Below are 19,641 nucleotides of genomic sequence, written 5' to 3' on the forward strand. Positions count from 1 at the left end.
TTTCAGCCTATAAGCTTTCGAGAAAGCTCCCTTCTTCGGATACAAGGAGGAATGGAGATTCCTGAGCCTTTATATCTGATCACATAGTGATTGAGTGGAGCGCAAGTGAACAGGGAGGAATACATGTGAGTCTGTTCACTTGCCATTCAAGTGTAATTCATCACTTCTAGCTTGGCCCTCCATCAGGAGGTGGATGGAGTGAAGCAAAGAAGGGAGTCAGGATGTAAAGGTACAATACAGCTTGATTAGAGGAGAAATTAGCATCTGTAGTGAGATAAGAATCCTTTGTCTCTATTCAGCCCTGGGAGTTCCATTGTTCTGAATTTATAGGGTAATCTGCCCTTGAAGCTTCTCAGTTTGAAGTCAGCCGCGTTTAGGTCAGGAATTGAATGTCTTGAAAGATTCAAATGTTCTCTCCCTGGTTTTTGAATGTTGTGGTTTTAATGTCAGATTTCTGTCCGTTTATTCTTTTGCATTGGGACTGACCTGTTTGCCCAGTGTAGAGGGTGGAAGGGCATTGCTGATTCATGATGGCATATATAACGTTGGAAGATGAACACGTGAACGAACCTGAGATGATGTAACTGATGTTGCTATGCCAGTGATTGTGTTGTTGGAGTGAATATGGGGACAGAGTTGGCATCTTGGTTTATTGCAGGCCCCGGTCCCAAAGACCAGGTCCACATTCGGCAGTACATTATTAGGATCAAGTGGTTTAAGATTAGAAGGTTGTCTGTAGGCAAGTTAAGGTTTGCCTCCCAATGCCTGAGAGAGAGCAGTATCGCTGAGAGCTGTATGTGACCACCAGTGCATTTGGTTGTTCTTTCCTTTGGGTCTGTCTTGCAGCAGGTCATCCCTTGGGATACCCACCGGATGTCGTAAGGAAACAGATCGAAAAAGCCGGAATGATACGAAGGGAAGAGAATTGATGCCTTCAGTGGTTCTGGAAATGGCGGCTTTGAGGGATGTTGGGTGAGGATTCAGCTGGTGCACAGTTGTCCAATTTAGGCCAGGGATGCTGTTAGGGTTTCTTCACAACCAAGTTTGAAGGTCAAACTTACAGTCCTTGATGGCTGCAAAGTGTTGCAAGTCAATCCTCCAGATTTGATCATTTGCTTGGCGAACATCTCAAACTGCTCGTGAGGCTGTTTGTGACTCTACCATAGCTGTGTTGCTTGTTACGTTGTGTTACATGCCTTGTTGCCTTATTTCTGTGCATGTGCAGTTCAGTATCTCGTATGTAGCACACTGCCCACACTGAGTGATATTTCTATTGCTATTGCACTTGTGCAGTTGACAGTTATATGCTTGCATTTAACAAACCAATTGGTTTAAACTTAACATTTTAAAATGATTTTTGCAACTGTTGGTATGGCAGTCACTAAAGCCAGTTTGGTGTAGTGGTTAAGAGCAGCAGGACTCTAATCTGCAGAGCCGGGTTTGATTCCCCACTCCTCCCCTTGAAGCCAGCTGGGTGACCTTTGGCCAGTCACAGCTTCTTGGAGCTCTCTCAGCCCCACCCACCTCACAGGGTGATTGTTGTTGTGGGGATAATAATAACACACTTTGTAAACCGCTCTGAGTGGGCATTAAGTTGTCTTGAAGGGCGGTATATAAATCGAATGTTATTATAATGTTATTATAAACAAGGCATGGGGATTGGAGCAGAACAATAGATCGTGTGCTTTCAAAACAATGACAACTGGAGGAATTTAAAATCCATACTACTACTTTGGTGGGAAACGACCACTCCCATGGCCTTTTCAAAACTGCATGTGCAAAATCTCTGCCAAATCACTTACACTGATGGCTGGAAGCAATCAACAATTGTTAATTGGGGTCAGCGAAAATGAGATCTTCTTTAAAAAATATTTCATTGTCCAAGACATTTGTTATACACACCTACATTTGACAGTGTGCATGCTTGAAAGCCAGTTGTGCTCATGCTCCACAAGAAGCCCCCGAGCAAACTCTAACAAGGGGTCCAGTGAGCTCTTGATACAATAATTGATAAACTGATGGCAAGTTTTGTGAATCGGGACATGAACCAAACACAAAGGTGTTGGAGCATCTCTCTGAAGGGGACCAGCCACACCAACCACGGACGCTTCTTTAAAGAGCAAGTGAGGATTCCTGGATCCCAAACAGCTTCCAAGTGACATTTCCTTGGCCAGCTAGGAAACGCTGCTTGTGCTGGCTAAGGGCTTCTCCGGAGTTTTCTGCTCTTCCCAAACAGAAAGGGAGCCAGGTCTGCTCAGAACATAGAAAGCAAATTGTAAAAATACCACTAAGAATAAGAATGCAACATGTTTCTTTTCCCGAGAGTATGAAATGTTGCACATGTGTTATCAAACTAATCCTTCTAACTACCCTGGAAGCTAGAACAGTGATGCTGTTCAGAATCACAGCGGACGGAGGAGCTGAGGCTGAAAGAACTGTGGTTTGCTGCCAACTGTTCAGTAAATAGATGGCGCAGATGAGGCTTGAATTGTGGCTTTCCTGGCTGGTGGGTGAGCCTCATTACCCCCATGCTATGCAGTTACTAAACAACTTGGTGGGTATATACCAAGAGTGAACATAGGCAATGAGAAGAGCAATAGTTACCAGTCAAAAAGTAATTGATCTGTTCTAGTCTAGTGGGCTGGAAATGCACCTGATGTTGCCTGCTGGTTGATGGATATTCCTTCTGCTCATAGTGCTTTGTTAAGTAGGAACCGTCTTTCCTTGGACTGGTCAGGTACAAGCCCATCTGTGATCATTAAAACGTAATAAAACGCAACTAACTATTGTATGCCTCAAGCATTAGAAATGTTTCCTTCCTTTCACTAGCTAGTAAGTTTCATACACTTGCTGTGTTTGTTTAAAAAAATTGCTAATGCTAGTTGATTAGCTAATGCTTACTTGGTTAGGGTTTTCTTTTTAGACAGGTTCCTGTTGAGTGTTAATCATATTCTCTCTTTCCTTAACACAACACGGAGGGGGCTAGGAACCTGTTTGTACCCATGCAACAAAATGAAGTGGTTCTGGGTTGGGACAATGATTGTACCATGTTACGTTAGAGATAGGAATTGCCAGTCCATTTTGAATGTCCACAGTAAAGGTGAACAGTATATGAATCAAGTAAGTAAATAAATACTTTTGAATGCTTCCTCCATAAAAAAAAAATCCCTGCATGTTAAAAAGCTAGCATACCAAGGAGAATGGTAGTAGCACAGCCTTTTCCTTGTGGTGCTGTCTTTCTAACTGCAGCAAGTTACTAATGTACATACTGCAGTATGGAATGGTGCAGTCCATGATACCCATTCTTTCTTTTGCATTTGGTGACCAGTTCTTATGGATTCACAACCAAGATCTACTCTAGGTCTCAGTCTCTACAATGATCATGCAGACCTTCCTACCCCTCCTCCCCTATAGGGATTCAGTTGGGTCATATAATTCCTTTTGCTATCTATGTAGGTTGTTGGCGGTGGTTCTCATCTGCAATACACCTGGCTCATGTCCTGAGGTCTCAACAATCCAGCTAGAGCAGTACTGGGAGCCAATATGATGGTTAAAGTGCTGGACTAGGAGCAGGTTTCTAGTCCTGGCTGTGTCATGAAACTGGGTGATCTTGGGACATTCACACTCTTTCAGTGTGCAAACCAGTGATATGATCATGTAATTTGCACAATGTTGCTTTGTAATTGAACTGAAATTCAAATTCTTAGATTTCTAGGGCTGAGTCCTACTCTTCTCTTTATGCAAGTTTTCACTTGTTAATAATTAAGTTCAAATGGATACCCGCATGGAAAAGGAAGGGTATTATTACAATCACATGGGCTACAAGCAAATTGAGGACACTGTAGTCCCATGCTACTTGGAAGTGAGCCCATTAATGTACTTAAAGGCATAGAGCAAGTTCAGATCATAACAATTTGGTAAACCACCTTTTCCTTGTCAATGCAAAATAATCCCATTTTCCTTTTTACAAATTAATTTGGGAGACTAAGAGGTACAAATCTCCCCCTTCCCCCCATTTATCTGTCTTTCCCTCTTTAATAATAAAGCACTAACTGTATATCTCTAGTACATAAGGTCTTTCATCCATAATTCAAGGACACTCAATATTGATAAGCTCGAAACCTAGGGAAATGGATAAAGGGATGGGAGGTTTTGTTTTTGTTTAACTGCCATGGACGCAGGCTTAACTAGAACGGACACTGGTGATAAAAAGAAGCTCTTGCTATCTTCAGTTGCCATGGACTCCTAAACTGAAAAGTCAGCCAACAGAAAGAGATAAATCTTAATATGAAGTTCTTCCAGAATTCTGATCACATATACCGCTTCTGGTAAAAATGATCATTGCTACTGTTTATAATTTCTATAGCCTTTTCGTTCAGAATTTGCAGTATGAATTCTAGTAACAATGACGGTATTCAGAAACAGTGGAAGGTGTGTATATATATATATAAAATTTATTTTGGCAATAAGCTAATACCTCCATAAGCAGAGTGCATGGCTACTGTGCGCAGACAAGTGATCAGAGGGTGGACGGCAAGAGAATGAGAGAAAGGGCATGAATTAAATACAGGGAATGCTACATGAGGAAAATTTCAACTCTGTTAGGACAGTAGGTTCAGACCTTGCAGTCCTAAAATGATTGGCAGCTAAGTAGCTGATGTCCCTACAATTATTTTAAAAATCCTAAACTGAAAGTGCTGTACCCTAACAGTGAGATCAGCTCTCTAGGTGGCCTTGGGCGGATCATTTTTCTCTCAGCCCCCACATGCCAGATGGAGGAAGTACTACTCTCCTTCAGAGGGGTAGCATAAACACTACATGTCAAGGCCCTCGCTAGGGCTTTTTTTCTGAGAAGAGAGGTGGTGGGTGGAACTCAGGACCACACAATGATGTCACTTTGGGTCAGCTGGAACAAGGGGGGAGTTTTTTAAAGTTTAAATCGCCCTCAGCGAAAATGGTCACATGGCCGGTGGCCCCGCCCCCTGATCTCCAGATGGAAAGAGCAATCTAAACTCCCCTCTGTCTGGAGATCAGGGGGCGTGGCCACCAGCCATGTGACCATTTTCAAGAGGTGCCGGAACTCCGTTCCACTGCGTTCCCGCTGAAAAAAAGCCCTGGCCCTCGCACTGGCATGTCCCACTGATTACAGCCGGCCCCACCGACCATATTCTACCATTTTTGTTGCTGCTGGGAGCAGGACTGGCCCTCCCCAACAAGCCAAGCAAGTGGAAAGCAATGGATTTATCCAAACAGAAAGGTCAGGGATCCCTGCTACTCAGGTATTTCTGATCCTATGCTTGTTCCTGCAGTCTGCATCCAAACCCTGCTCTGAATCTCAAAGCTTCCTTTCGTCGGCATACTCAAGTCACTTGTAGTGGACATTGGCCTCTCCTCCCTTTTTTGAGCCACAATGCCACCAGAATCGAGCAGATTACCATCTTAAGAAAGTCCCTGAACCCTACTTACAGGGTATTTGCAGGATTCTTGGTAAAATGCACAAGGGGCATGTGGAATGCCCCCCAAGTGACTTAAAATGGCAGAGGAGTATCATGTGAAGTTTGCCCTTTTATTATTTAATTATTTGGCCTGGAAGTTTGCCAGGCTTTGGGCACACAACTGTAGTCTTTCAGTGTTGTACACAGCAGCGATGGGAAGAATTATTTCTCCTGTCAGGATTTGTTGTTGGCTGGCAGCGAGGGTTCAGCAGATACAGCGCATTGAGAGACTCCAATTGCTGCGGCTTCTGCAGTGAGAATTTAATGGGGCGTGCACAGTGTTTAAGTGTGTAACATGGAAAACTGCATTATGCCCCTTTTTGTACAGTCGCTGCAACACACGGCTTTGTTTTTATTCTCTCATCCTCCTTCTTGAGCTTCATACTACAGAAAGTCAGATCCTGCTGTTTCTTACCGCGATGCCCTCTCTTTCCCCAGGTCCTTGTGAATATTTAATCAGGCAACTGAAGAGGCCGTCCACTGGCTCTTGACGTTGACTGTCTGCAGTGTAATCTGCCAGAGGCTGCTGGCTGCAACGGAATCTTCAGAGTGAACTCAAGGGCAAGGGAGTTGGCAAAACGAAACGAAACACTTTTTAGCCTCTTGTGGTATATGAGCTTCCAACAGAGATATTTGCTTCCAGAAAGTATTTTTAATTATTCTGATGTTATAAGAAGTTGCCTCAGAACAGTATACTTTATGCACACGCTTTGGGGGAGAGGCTATGTCTCAGTAGAAGAGCCTCCGCTTTGCATTCAGAGGGGCCCCGCTTCGATCCCTGACATTTCCCGCTCAAGGCATCAGGCAGCAGATAACTTGAAAGACCCCTATCTGAGACCCTGGATAGCAGTAGGCATGATGGACTGATGGTATGGACCCATACTTACGATGATGGACTGATGGTGTTCATAACACATTGATCATTTTGTTTCCATAATTCATATAACAATTCATACTTCAGCCTATAAGTGTGTCTGCATGTGTGCGCACTGATGTATTTATTTAGATATTTGAACTACACATGCATCCCCAGTAGGGACTAGAGGTGTGCATAACACAATTCCCAAGCTGAAGATATACATGGAAATCACTGTTTTGAATCATTACCTTGATTTTCCAGAATGGTGACCCGAATCCAAGATGCTTGGGAATTACAGTACATCCCTGGGAAAAACATCTGTTTTTTAAAAAAAAATCCGGTGTTTACCAGCTATGCAGCATGAGTGCATGTTTTTCTTTGATTCTACTGATTTCCTAGACTATGGCATCTCTCTCTTCCAATCAGATCCTTACAAGGGAGGTATAGTGGAAAATGCCAGAAGACTATTGTGATGGAGATAGGTGGTGAGCCACACAGCCCTTCTCCATGTGAGTAGCAGCCTCAGGGCAGCAGGGAGTTCACTTCTACTCAGCACTGTAAATTGCAAGCACCTGGTGGTGGTAAGGGTGGCTAGATAAGGGTGAAAAACTTCAGAGAGAGAGAGAGACGGGGGAGAGATGGCTTTTTCAGGAGAGTAGCCCGGCTGAAGACTGACCTGCCTTCTTGGAAGACTGCCTGGTATTTGAAGCTCACACCCACACCCTGAGGAGAGAAGGACTGCTTGTTGAAACTCCTTATAGAGGTTATTGGGTGGCTGGAGGACTGTTAGTAGTATTTTTGTTATTATTAGTTGCTGAATAAAGCTGCACTCTTTTGTTCACAAATAATTGCTTGTTGGAATCCTTTTGAACCATGGGCAATACAGGAGGAGCACAAAACACTCCCAAAAAATCTACTGATTTCCTGGAGAATAGCATTTCCCCCTTCTACTCAGATCCTTGCAAGGGAGGAGCGCAGAGCATTCCCAGCCAATCATGAACCTCAGAGAGCTGTCTTCTCTTTTCCCAATCATTTGTGGGGATTTCCCTCTCAGAGTATGAAGCCTGGAGGTATCTGGGTAGTCTTTATTGGACAGACAGTAGTTGCTCCCCAACATTTTTTGTTACATTTAGTTGAAAAACAGCCTCCACAGCCCCTCCCCAAAGTTCCCACTGGAAATAATGGAAAAGCTGCTGATCTCCTTCTTTGTTAGACAAACCACAACAAGGAAGCATAACAGGCAGAGAGGTAAACGTTTTTTGTTGTCAGTCAATCATTATAACAGTAGGAAAATGAAATGAATGCAGTTTTTTTTTGTAATTCTGATGCTAGGCTGCTGTCATTCTAAGGATCTATAGAGAGAAATGCAGTTGCACAGGGAGGGACCTACTTTGGGGGGGGTCTGCAAACTTGCCCCCTTTGTTCAATCTGCTTGAAACTTAGGAGGTCTTTAGATTTGAGAGAGGACTGTGTTCTGTGCAAATTTGGTGCAATTGTCTTTCTAAACAGCTGTACCATACCCTTGAAAAGATTCCCAACTGAAAATCTTGAAGGGAAAAACACACATGGATTTGACTCCAGCACTGGTAATATATTAACTGGAAGTAAGCAATCATGGCACCCACCCCCCCAAAAATATAACACAAATTTTCTTGGTGCACACCCCTAGTAGGGATCCAAAGTGACTTCACCATCACTTCCCCTGGTTCTCCAATTTATCCTCACCGCAACTCTGTAAAGTAGATGCAGAGGAGTTAGCCGTGTTAGTCTGTGGTAGCAAAATCAAAAAGAGTCCAGTAGCACCTTTAAGACTAACCAATTTTATTGTAGCATAAGCTTTCGAGAATCAAGTTCTCTTCGCTGGCGTGGAGGGCAATCTCAACTCCCCTCTGCCTGGAGATCAGGGGGCGGGGCCACCAGCCATGTGACCATTTTCAAGAGGTTCCGGAACTCTGTTCCCCTGCGTTCCCCCTGAAAAAAAACCCTGGTTCCAGGGCACACTCTTAGTTCATACAGTGATTTATTGATTGATTTACTCCATTTATACCCCACTTTTCTCCTGAGTGGGGACCCAAAGAGGCTTACATTGTTCTCCTCTCTTCCATTTTGTCCTCACTATAATCTTGAGAGAGAGATTAGGCTGAGCGTGTGTTACAAGGCCATCCAGCAAGCTTCTGTGGCACAATGAGGACTGGAACTTAAGAGCCTCTCTAAATGAGACAGATTACACGAGGATGCTCAAGTGAAGTGAGGCACAAAGTTAGCCAGGAAGCCGAGTTCTTAAAAGGACAGATCGGAAGGCTTTGTCAATTTCCCCTCTCTACAGAGCCTGCAAATATCCCTCCTCAGGGGAGGGGCTGTTTATTTCCTCTTCAGCTCCCAGAAGGGGAGGTGAAACTGACAGAGCCTTGGGGAGGCAAAGAGGAAATTAACAAACCCCCTGAGGAGGGATATTTGCAGGCTCTCTAGAGAGGGGAAATTGATCAAGCCTTCCGATCTGTCCTTTTAAGAACTCTGCTTCCTGGTTAACATTGGGCCTCACTTCACTTGAGTGTCCTTGTGTAATTCATCTCGTTTAGAGAGGCTCTGAGTGTCTCTTGAGTGTAGTCTGACACTCTAACCACTGCACTGCACTGAGTTGCTGAGTGAAGCACTCTTATCCTAATGAGCATTTGAGCCTAAATACAGAAAAATAAATGAATTCTTTAGGTGCATTCACCTATATATGACTGCATCCGCACGACATTTGGTATTGCACTATCATTGCATTATAGCAGTCATTCAACCCTAGTGTTTCTTATATGGACAAGCCAAGCCAGTTGCAAATGATTGCTGTAGCACAATGACAGGGCAACATCCAGCAATGTGCTGTGTGTGAAGCCTTGACAAACAGAACCCTCCTGTTGTTCTCCTTCATCTGAGAGTTGAAGTCAGCCTCAAAGCAAAATTCCTGAGAAGTAGTTGCAAAGAAAACTTTGCTCAACCCAAGATCATGCATGGAAAGAAAGCGCCACTTCAGAAGAAGCAGGCACAAAGTTAAAAATGTCTAATCACTAAGCAACAGCTAGAAGATGAGGTCGAAGTTCTGTGGAACATGTTAACCTTGACAGCTGTTTGGTAATTTTGCTAATAATATATCGCCTCCCTGGTGCCTTCTGCTTCCCACATCTCTGTCTTATTATACATATAGATTGCAATCTCACACGAGTTATGTGTGCTTAAATATTTCTGAATCCAGTGGGTTTTAAGCAGGGCTATGTGCAAGCTGTGTTTCTCCAGCAGAACATGTTGTTTGGCTCACAATTCTGCTTCCTGAGGATCTTGGTTTTCATTTTTAAAAAGATCAGCCTTTATTGATTTATTTGAATTTATACCTCCTGTTTGAGATGATTGTCTCCCGAAAGGGGTTCATATCAATCCAAAGATGGGTAAAGACCTGCTGCTAGGTTTGCACTTTGCCTTCTCTGAGCCGCTTCTGCCTGGCCCTTGGCTGCCACCGTTCCTTTGGTGTGGGAGGCAGTCTGGAAGGGCTATGGGCCCTGGTTAGTGTTCTGCCTGGCAGGGCCCTGAGGTAATAATCTCTGCAGTAGGCAGCAAGGACTCTCTTGGAGGTTCTGGTGGGGTGGTCTCAGGTTCTGCTAGGGCATGGTCAGCCGTGGCCTTACTTGTGGACTCCGGAGGAGTCGTTTGGGCACAGGGTCAGTCAGTGTTTCTGTTTCTTCTGCACCAGGCCCGTCCTGACCAGGCTGGTCCTCAGATTCTTCCTCTGGACTCTCCAGGTCCGAGACACTGGGCTGGTCAGAGGGCTGGTCAAAGGGGGTCATGACAGACAGGAGTTCAGATGACATTCCTTGTTGAGCTGCAGTGGACAGTAACTCTAAATAGGATTGTAATAAATGGTACTTAGAAGCACTTTGGCCGCCTGGTGCCTACTTTATTTGCTAACAATTGAGGTTGACGAAGAATTTTAGATGTGCCATTCACCATAGATTTCCAGATGTAGCCTCCAGATCACATAACCTTATATTAATGGCATCTACTTTATCTGTATGTCTTTGTCTTTATGTACATTGATTTTACTGTCTTGGTTCACAATGCATAGGAAATCCATACCTGACCTTCATGGGCCTTCTGTCTTCATCTACTGGTTCCTTAAACCAGACTCGCTACTGTTTGTTGCCTTACTTTATTGCCTTTCATTTCTCAAAGTTCAATTACATTTATCCACTCCCTTTCCCTGTTTCAACAATTGCTGGCCCTTGTTATAATAGATCTTGTTCTCCAGGGTATTTATAACATTCTCCAGCCGAGCATTCTTGGGCATTCTATATCCCTTCGTGTAAATAATGAATGAGGATATTAAAAGAGCTAATTTGGTTCTTGTCCATCAACTGCGCTGCCATTTATCATTTGCTTTTCTTTCTTTTGGAAGAGGTCTTTGCAGTTTTTAGCACATCTGCAAATCAATCGCTAACCACATTGTTACTAGAGGACAGGGCAAGTTCCTAGGATCATGTGAAACAGACAGTACCTAAAGACCAGTTCTTGTTATTAAAATATGTATATTCTGCCTTTCTATTGTGGCTCAAGGCAGCTTTTAAACTCAACATTAATATATAAAATACAGTTTTATCCCATTAATGACACTTACTAAAGCCATGCCTGCAGCTTAAATCCAAAGTCCTCACAAATAAAACAGCTTTACAGTCCGTCTTAAGACCCTCCAAGAGACAGCATCCCCCTCACTTTCTCAGGGTGCCTCTTCCACGAGGTGGAAGCCACTATAAAGAAGGAACAAGCTCTGGTAGGTGCCAAACAGAAAGCTTTAATATGGGGAACTAGAAGACCACAGTACAGAGGCATGTGAGCAAGAGACAGTCCTTCATAGCTGTGCAAGCTACCTCTAGGCTTGCCAGTAGGGTTCCCACGTGCCCATTAGTGGTGGGCAAACTCCCAGGGATTTGCCCCCTCATCTGCCGATTGCCCAGCGATCGGCAGAAGGTGGCAAACTTGCAGAGCTTGCCCGCCACCAGCAAGCACCTCAGGAGCGTGCACCATGCCCACGCTCCCACCCGTCGCGCTGGCCACAGGAGCATCCCTGTGCGCTGTTTGGAGCCAATTTACGCCCCAAACTGGCTGAATCTGAGCTGTGCGGAGCGCAGGAGTGCTTTTGCGACCGGTGCAACGACATCACTTACAGAAGTGACATCACCGCGCACTCAGTGTGGTGACATCACTTCCGGAAGATTCTCACCTGGGCAGAAAAGGTAAGTGCCAGGTCCCAACCATCCCACCAGGAGGATAGAGGGACCTGGCAACCTACTTGCCAGCTGCAAGCTTGGAACGGCCAATCTGCTATGGGAGGAGCAAAAGAAAAAAATGAAGAATGGTATTGATTGTGAAACTCTGCCTTGTGTCTTTGGTCTTTACCATAGAGATTAGATGAAATTCCTAGAGCACCACCCAGAAGTGACATCATTTCCTCCTGAAACTCCAGCATCCCCAGACCCCTCCCCCAGTCTCCCAGCATTTGCCAACACAGGCCTGGGAACCCTAGCTATCACCACCTAGCATTAGCCAGTCATGGGAGTGCAGAGGAACAAGTGAATTGGCCATCTTTTTTCTTCATAACATGAAGCTACTCTTAACAATATTCCTTTTTTTTTTGTTGTTGTTGCTAGTCACTTCTAGCACTGGAGGCCTAGTGTAATTCCTGAAATGTTGCCGGATGCCCGCTTGATGATAGTTCCTTGGCAAGATGAAACATCACAATGATTTTGAAGCAAAAAGCTACTTTAACATATATGTCATGGGTATGTCTAATGATTTGTACTGTTTTGGTTAGAAATTAATAGACAAATCAGTTTTACAGGAGAAAATGTAGTTCAGTTACCTCAGTTCCTTCCTCCTGGTACCTCTTGAAAGGACAAAGGCTTATAAGAGCCTGGACAATAGCTAAGCAAAAGAGCCTTAAAAAGTTGTCAGCAACAGTTAAGCCGTGCTTTGGAACGTGGACTGAAGCAATGACAGAGCTTGCAACTAGAGTTGCCTTCAATAGATCCGAAACGAATTTGAAATATACTGACATTTAGCCTGAACGTATAGATTTAATTGAATATTAACCTATCTTTTTGTCTGAAAAGTTTATTTTTTAGTAGGGTGCGATCTGTTTTCTATCAGGTGTGCAAGTTCTACTGAATTTTTTAAACTCTTTTCTCTATTTTTCTTTTTTCTCTTTTTCTCTATTAAATGTTTTGTTTTAATGTCCGTTTGTAACTTTTTCCTAATAAACTAAACTAAGAAAAACTGAATAGGCATTTACTTTCATATATCTGATAAACTGATTGATAAAATTAGAAAAAAGCCCAAAGAAATTGGTTAAGATTTTCAAAACTTTTGGTTCATTTCAGACATTACACAAACTATGGTACTGTTCGAATATATTTAGTATGATCGTGTGAATACAGGCCACCCTACTAAGTATGGTTAGATGTGATCCATTGGGTCAGGATCTGAAATTGGTTTATTAACCAGCATTAGTCTTAAGTATGTTGTGTGATGTATAACTTAGCTGTTTTGAGTTATGTATAAATGCAGCCATCCTGGGTTGTTCCCCGGTGACCCTCTCCCAGGCCACACAGAAGGCGAAGAAACCCACCATTGTCAAGGCAAACCAGAATTTTTAAGTGATTGATCATCGGTGAGATGAGTCCTGGTTAGGCAAACTAAACTATAATAATGTCCAGGGCTTTTTTTCAGTGGGAACGCGGTGGTATGGAGTTCCGGCACCTCTTGAAAATGGTCACATGGCTGGTGGCCCCACCCCCTGATCTCCAGAGAGAGGAGAGTTTAGATTTCCACAAAATCTATAGGCGCGGAGGGCAATCTAAACTCCCCTCTGTCTGGATATCAGGGGGCGAGACCACCAGCCATGTGACCATTTAAGCGTTAAAAAAGCGTTTAAAAAACTCCCCCCTTGTTCCAGCTGACGCAAAGTGACGTCATTGTGCAGTCCTGAGTTCCACCACCTCTTTTCCCCGAAAAAAAGCCCTGATAATGTCTAAACTGAGCCTTTGTACATTCCCATTCAGCTCTTCAGGTTGAGCTCTGAACCCCAATATGATACATTAGGTTCTTTTGTGGGTGATCAAGAATGGTACCATAGGAAGGTAGAAGGATATCAATATGGAACCTCTGTTTAATATATTGGTGGGGGGTGGGTGACATTTTCTCTCTGTTTAGGGCCACTGAGACTACTTCCGAAAGCAGATTGTGGTTTTAATTGTATTTATACTTGGATGTAACCCGCCCTGAGCCTGTTGGTGGGGAGGGCAGGCTAGAAATTGAATATATAGAAATAGAAATAGATTTTATTGTTGCTGTCTTAGTTTATTACCACCTTAAAATGGCAGAACCTTTCCATTATCAATATGCACTACCAAAAGGTGCATATAATTGATGAGAACAGTAAGTCTCTGACATAACCCCTTGGCTTAAATATTGATCGGCAGTGGAATCCTAAACAAAGTCACACCATACTAAAACCATTCATTTAAATGGACTTGGAAGACTGTAAGTCCATTTAGGGTTGCATTGATATTCTCTGGTCATCTCTAGCCTCCACCATTGTAGTATTGTCCTCTTGGGCTTTCTGTTGACCTTATTAACAGTTTTATCCCGCTCTTCCTTTAAGGAGCTCACCATGTTCTCCCCTCCTCCATTTTAACCTCGTAACAACCTTGTGAAGTAGGTTAGGTTAGTGCACTTTGCAGGGTTCCCGGTGGCAGGCAAACTCCTGAGGATTTGCTCCCTTGCTCACTGATCCACCAGTGATTGGCAGGAGGTGGAAAGCCCCCCAGAGATTGCCTGCCACCGGCAAGCACCCCAGGAACACGCACGACGTGCACATGCTCTGGCACCTGCGTGATGACATCACTTCTGGAAGTGCCATTGTTGTGCTGGCCGCAGGAGTGCTCTTGCACTTTCTTTGGGGCTGATTTTGGCTCCGAATGGGCTGAACTGGCCCCACACGGAGCACAGGAGCACTCCTGTGGCCAGTGTGATGACATCACTTCCGGAAGTGACATCACAACTGGCATGAGGTAAGTGTCAGGCCCCTCCCCCTTCATGGCTGAGTGGGAATTTGAACCCTAATCCGGTTTGGAAATCTTAGTCCTCTCATCTCAGTCAAGGCCAGTGTTGTTCAGAGATGAGATGATTCTCCTTAATTTCCTATATTTGCTTCCTAGCCCTTCCCATATCCAGCCCAAACTTCCCTGTGTTTAGCCTTGAATGCCGTGTATGGCCTTCCCCCAAATCTTTCTACCCTCATAATCTGACCTGTTCTCTGTCCGTGATTTTTGGCCCTCTGTTGCCCTCAGACAGGGATGCTCTTGAATTTCTCAATGAGAGCAATTCAGACTCAAATTGGAATTTGTATCCTACTAAGATTGGACACCTTTCTGTGGTCACCAAGGTGAACATATATGCCTTGCAAAGCACGTTTTGGATGTGATTTTATTGACCAAATTAACCCAGATTTTCAGTGGTGTTTTTTGCACACACATGTATGTACATTTATTATTTCCTCACATTAACGGGGTTTTGTGCGTATGTATGTGCGTTTATTATTTCCTTGCTTTCAGTTTGAAAGCATATGTTGCATGAATATAGATTCACAGTCCTATTTTTAACTTTGGTGAAGATCTGCCTACGATTTTGAACAGTGTCTGTATAACATGAATACAGGTGTATTATCAAATCCTGCATTATGTCTTAAACTCTGGTAAACTAGTAACAGAACAGTCACAGAATCATTCTTGAATATTGCTCAAGATAAAAGCAGGTAACCAGTGACCATGACGCATTCGTTGCACAAACACATTCATTCAGGTCCAGATTAGTCAATAATTTTGAGCCAAACAAGACACACACAGAGAGAAACAGAGAATAATATTAACAATATTCACTGAACAATGTTCACAGGGGCTCAGGAGGACCTGAGCCGTAGAGGTTGACACGATCTTGGTAATAATGTTTGGCATTCTCTTAACAATGGAGGCAAACTCCGGGGGGTTATTCTGCCATGTGGAATGGGGTGTGTGCGCATGCATGTTTCATTCAATGAACTGGGCAACACCTTTTCCTGCAAATGAGAAAGCCGCTCTCTTCGTGTTCACGAGGATGCATGTGCTCGCTCTTTCTCCTGCTGCAGTCATTCCCCCGCACTCTGGAAACGTGCCACTTCAGTCTCAATTAAAACTTTTCACTCCTTTGGAGGTGGGCTGTCGGATTTGCGCCGTAACGTTGGCAGCAACCTGCAGGATTTTGCCCATTTTTCCCGCTGCTGCTGCCACTAAGAGGAACAGACAGCCCTTTGCCTGAATTGTTTTTTATTTCTGACAGGTGAGCTTTTGATTCCAACTGTTGTGCATTGTCTTACTGAGACAAAACAGACAGCCTGACCTTGAACGGCACGGCTAGAATGTTTCCCCTTGCACTTGCTCATCCTTGCCCGGCTATTCTTTCCCCAGCAGCCTGCCTGTAGCTCTTTAGCAAGTTCATTTCCTCTCTCCTCTGTCTTTGTCAGCCAGAGCTGAAACAGAGTGTCTGGCCATCTCCGCTCGCTCTTTCCCTACCTGCTTGCCTGCTGATTCATTGATGAGGACAAATGTCTGTGTGTAGAGTTGGGCTCCCAGGCCCCGCCTCCGACTGAATGGTCTACGAGGTTGCAGCAAGATTGGCTCCGGAGCCTGCTGAGGGAAAGTGTGCCTCAGATCTCTGGCATCCAATTGGACTACAAATGTTCCTTTCCCACACAGCTTGCCCAGGTGCTCATAGGAGCCCTTGTGTGTGACCATACAGAGAAGCACCCCTCTCCCCCCACACATCACTTTTCTTCACCTCCTCTGGCCCTTGAAAGGAATCTCCTTTTCCAAAGAAACACGAAAGAGTTTATCTGGTTTTAACAAGGCAGCTTGTAAAAAAAGAGGGAGAGAGAAAAAAAGTACAGGCAGACGGTAATCAAAACCGGGACAGAAGTTCAGTGTCAGAAACTATTTGCTTTTATTAGTTTTGGCTGTGCTCAGAGGAATACCTGATTGCGTTGTACATTAAGATGAGTGGATGTCGAAAACGTTGTAAAAGGGAACTACTGAAATTTGCACAGTATCTTCTCCGGCTGATCACAGGCTCTCTTCATCCAGGTAATAAATGTTTGTATCTTTACAGTGAAGGTGTGTGGTTTGGTATCAGGGTAGCTGTCTTCACATGCAACAGTGGTTTGTTGTTCCGGTTGGTGTCCGTTCTTTGAAAAATATAAAACAAACCCATTATAATGGATATATTTTGGGACTCTCGGCTGCAAACTGCATGCAGCAGCTGTAGATTTGTGAGATTATATTTAAAACCTTTTTAAAAAGTATAATCACATTCAAATCAATATGCTAATGTTAAATATGCATGCATGTGTGCATATTCTTCGGAGCGTGTGAGCAGGTATTGAAAAACGTTGCCCTTTCTGTTCTTTGCTTCAGAAAGCAGATGTTAGTGCATGAGAGATGCTCATGTTATCTCTGTCAGCAAGCATAGCTTTTCTTGAAATATAAATCAGATGTTGAATGCAAGTGTGACATTAAAATTATATCAGGAAATGTTTTGAACAGCCTAGTTTTTGAAGCATGTAAAGTCTGGGAAATGTCTGTAATGTGTCTTTTGACAGAGTAGACCCCTGAAGTAGAAAGCTTGTGAGTTCTGGGGAGTGTGTGCATGTCAATCTCTAAGGTGGGTGAAATAAATGCGAAGCCAAGATGTAGCTTTTTCTTTTTTCTTTTTTTTAATGGAGTAAATCTCAGCATGTAAATAGCTGTCCATCTAAATGAGACGTTGGAAGACACATGCTCCCTGTTGTGATAAGCAAGCAATGAAGCATTTTTACACCCAGGTCATGTGACAATGATAAACGGACTGGCTTATGTAATGCTTTGCCATGTTTGAAGATGCTTTAAAAATGTAAATTGCTATTTTTGGACTAACTTAATATTTGTCTTTGCAAACACCGCTGTTAAAACTGCTAACTGTTAACATTTATTTCTGCATATCCATGTGCATATATGAATGAAAGACGCCACTGTGAGTCAATCTCGAATGAGTTTGTACATCTATGGCTTACTTTTGTAAAATAAGGTCCGTAAAATATGATGGCGTGTGCCATGGAGTCACAAACAACTCCAAGCAAGAGAAGAGCAAAGGTGGTTTGCCACTGCCTTACTCTGCATAGCAGCCCCAGTCTTATTTGGTGGTTTCCCATCTAAGTAGAACCAACCCTGCGTATCTTCCGAGCTCTGATGAGACTGGGCTAGTCTGGTCTTTTAGGGCTGCTATAGAGTCTGTTCTAGAAAGGCATAAAAAGGTTGGATTCAGAGCAGCCCCTGACTTTAATTTTCATTATCATACCAAAAGACATCATGGTATCAGTTGCACAACTGTATGATGACTGTACCCATTCCTAGTAAGCACATCTGAGTTGTTGGGATCGTTTACCAGTATTTTTACTAGCCTTTTGGGCAGCATCACAGAATTTTGTGCAATGGAGTATTTTTAAGACAAGCATGCATTAAATCCCCAAAGCTGTAGAGTGATTACCCTTTCTTAGAACATTTTCAACAAGAATTGCACTTCGTTATATAAGTTTTTCCTCAATTGCATGTTTCATCACCTGCCTTTGGGCTGCAATTCAAGTTAAGTAGTTGACAGAGCAACTGGGAGAACTGGGAAGTCGTGGCCTGTGTCATCTTCCCCTTCTGCTATGCCATGCAGAATTTCATTGACAAGTTTGTGATCTCTCAGGCTCTGCCCATCCCACAAGGCCATTGGTCTTCTCTGATCCAATAGGACTATAAAGTCTGGGGTAGCTATACTGCCAGAGCAGTAGTCAGTTTGGCTATGTGCCCTAGCTGCTATCCCCTTCCCTGGCTCTTAGTCCCCTGTTGTTCTTTGCAGATCTCTGTCCCTAGGCATCTCCCTACCTAAACTCTGCTAAGGAAGGGAGACTGGGGGGGAACAAAACTCTAGGACCCCATTAGGGGTGCCAGATCCTGGTGGGAAGCTGGGTACTAGCGGCTTGCCCGTCTTGTGGTCCCAGCATACTTCTGTCCTGCACACAAAGCCTCACACGATGATGTCATTTCCGGTGATGCTTGGGAAGGGTGGGGTTTAGGGAGGGGCTGGATCTCAGCAGGTTATCATCCCAAAGAGTCCACTGTCCAAGGCAGCCATGTTCTCCAGAGGAACTGATCCCTGTCACCTGGAGATCAGTTGTAATTCCGGGAGATCTCCAGCCACTCCCTGGAGGTTGGCACCCCTCAGTTCCTTAAATGTGTCACCAGACCTTTGGGGCTGGAGCTGGTGACCCCAGGCTGGTGCCTGGTGACCAGTGGATCCAGCAAGACTGACTTCCCAGCACCAGCCTAAGTAGGCTGGGAGGTATTTGGCCTAGCTGTACTGAGGGCGAGTGCTGGAGTTCCTGAAACTGTGCCATGCTTTGGCCACGATCAGGGGTCATTTCGTAGAAGAAGAGCTGGAGGAACTCATTAGCATAACTCATTAGCACACTTCCGGCATGCCATCACCGGAAGTGTGTCATTAGTATAACTGATTTGCATACGCCACACCCCCTGATATCACCTATTCTGGCTGTTTTGGGCCCAATCCTGGCCATTCAGGGCCAAAATTGGGCCCAAAATGGCAAAAAGGGGCTTAAAATGGCTGAAAAGGGGCCCAAAATGGTCAAGATCAGGCCACTGATGAGCGGGAGAGTGATCCACCACCTGTCAGAGGCCCGATCCAGGCCGTTTCGGCCCCAATCCAGGCCAAAATGGGCCCCAAGTGGCTGAGAGTCAGGTGGGCGGGGCCACCTGACATGTGACCTCTTTGGGGAACTGCTGGAACTGTGTTCCTGTGCATTCTCCCTCGAAATGAGCCCTGGCCACGATCCTGCAAGGAAGTATTACTATAAGAGCACTGTTCTCTTTCAACCGTTGGGTTACAGGCAGCCAGTCTGGCACAGTGCCTCATCTGTGGCACCCCTTCTGCTTCTGCCAGTCCTCTGGAATGGGAGAGGATTCTGGGGGGCTCCAGGCTTGGCTTTGAATCCTAAATGGTGGAGGCCTAGTGGATGTCTCGAGGGCCAGGGACAAGGCTGTGGCAGAGGGGCCTCTGGTACTGCAATTACTTCAGCAACAGGAACCGCTGCTGTGCTGAGCCCTCCTCAGCCATGGACTGAGGCTC

General features: G+C 44.4%; 1 protein-coding gene across 1 annotated transcript in view; it reads left to right on the forward strand.

The window, feature by feature from the left end:
* The first annotated feature begins 16,471 nt into the window (after positions 1-16,471).
* Positions 16,472-19,641, forward strand: part of KCNIP4 (potassium voltage-gated channel interacting protein 4) — a 408,354-nt gene continuing 405,184 nt past the window's right edge. Inside the window, exon 1 of the mRNA XM_054999384.1 lies at positions 16,472-16,559. Coding sequence (XP_054855359.1) covers positions 16,472-16,559 — 88 coding nt within the window. The remainder of the gene's footprint in view (positions 16,560-19,641) is intronic.

This window comes from Eublepharis macularius, chromosome 15 (genome assembly GCF_028583425.1).
Source record: "Eublepharis macularius isolate TG4126 chromosome 15, MPM_Emac_v1.0, whole genome shotgun sequence".
In the NCBI taxonomy this organism is placed as follows: Eukaryota; Metazoa; Chordata; class Lepidosauria; order Squamata; family Eublepharidae; genus Eublepharis; species Eublepharis macularius.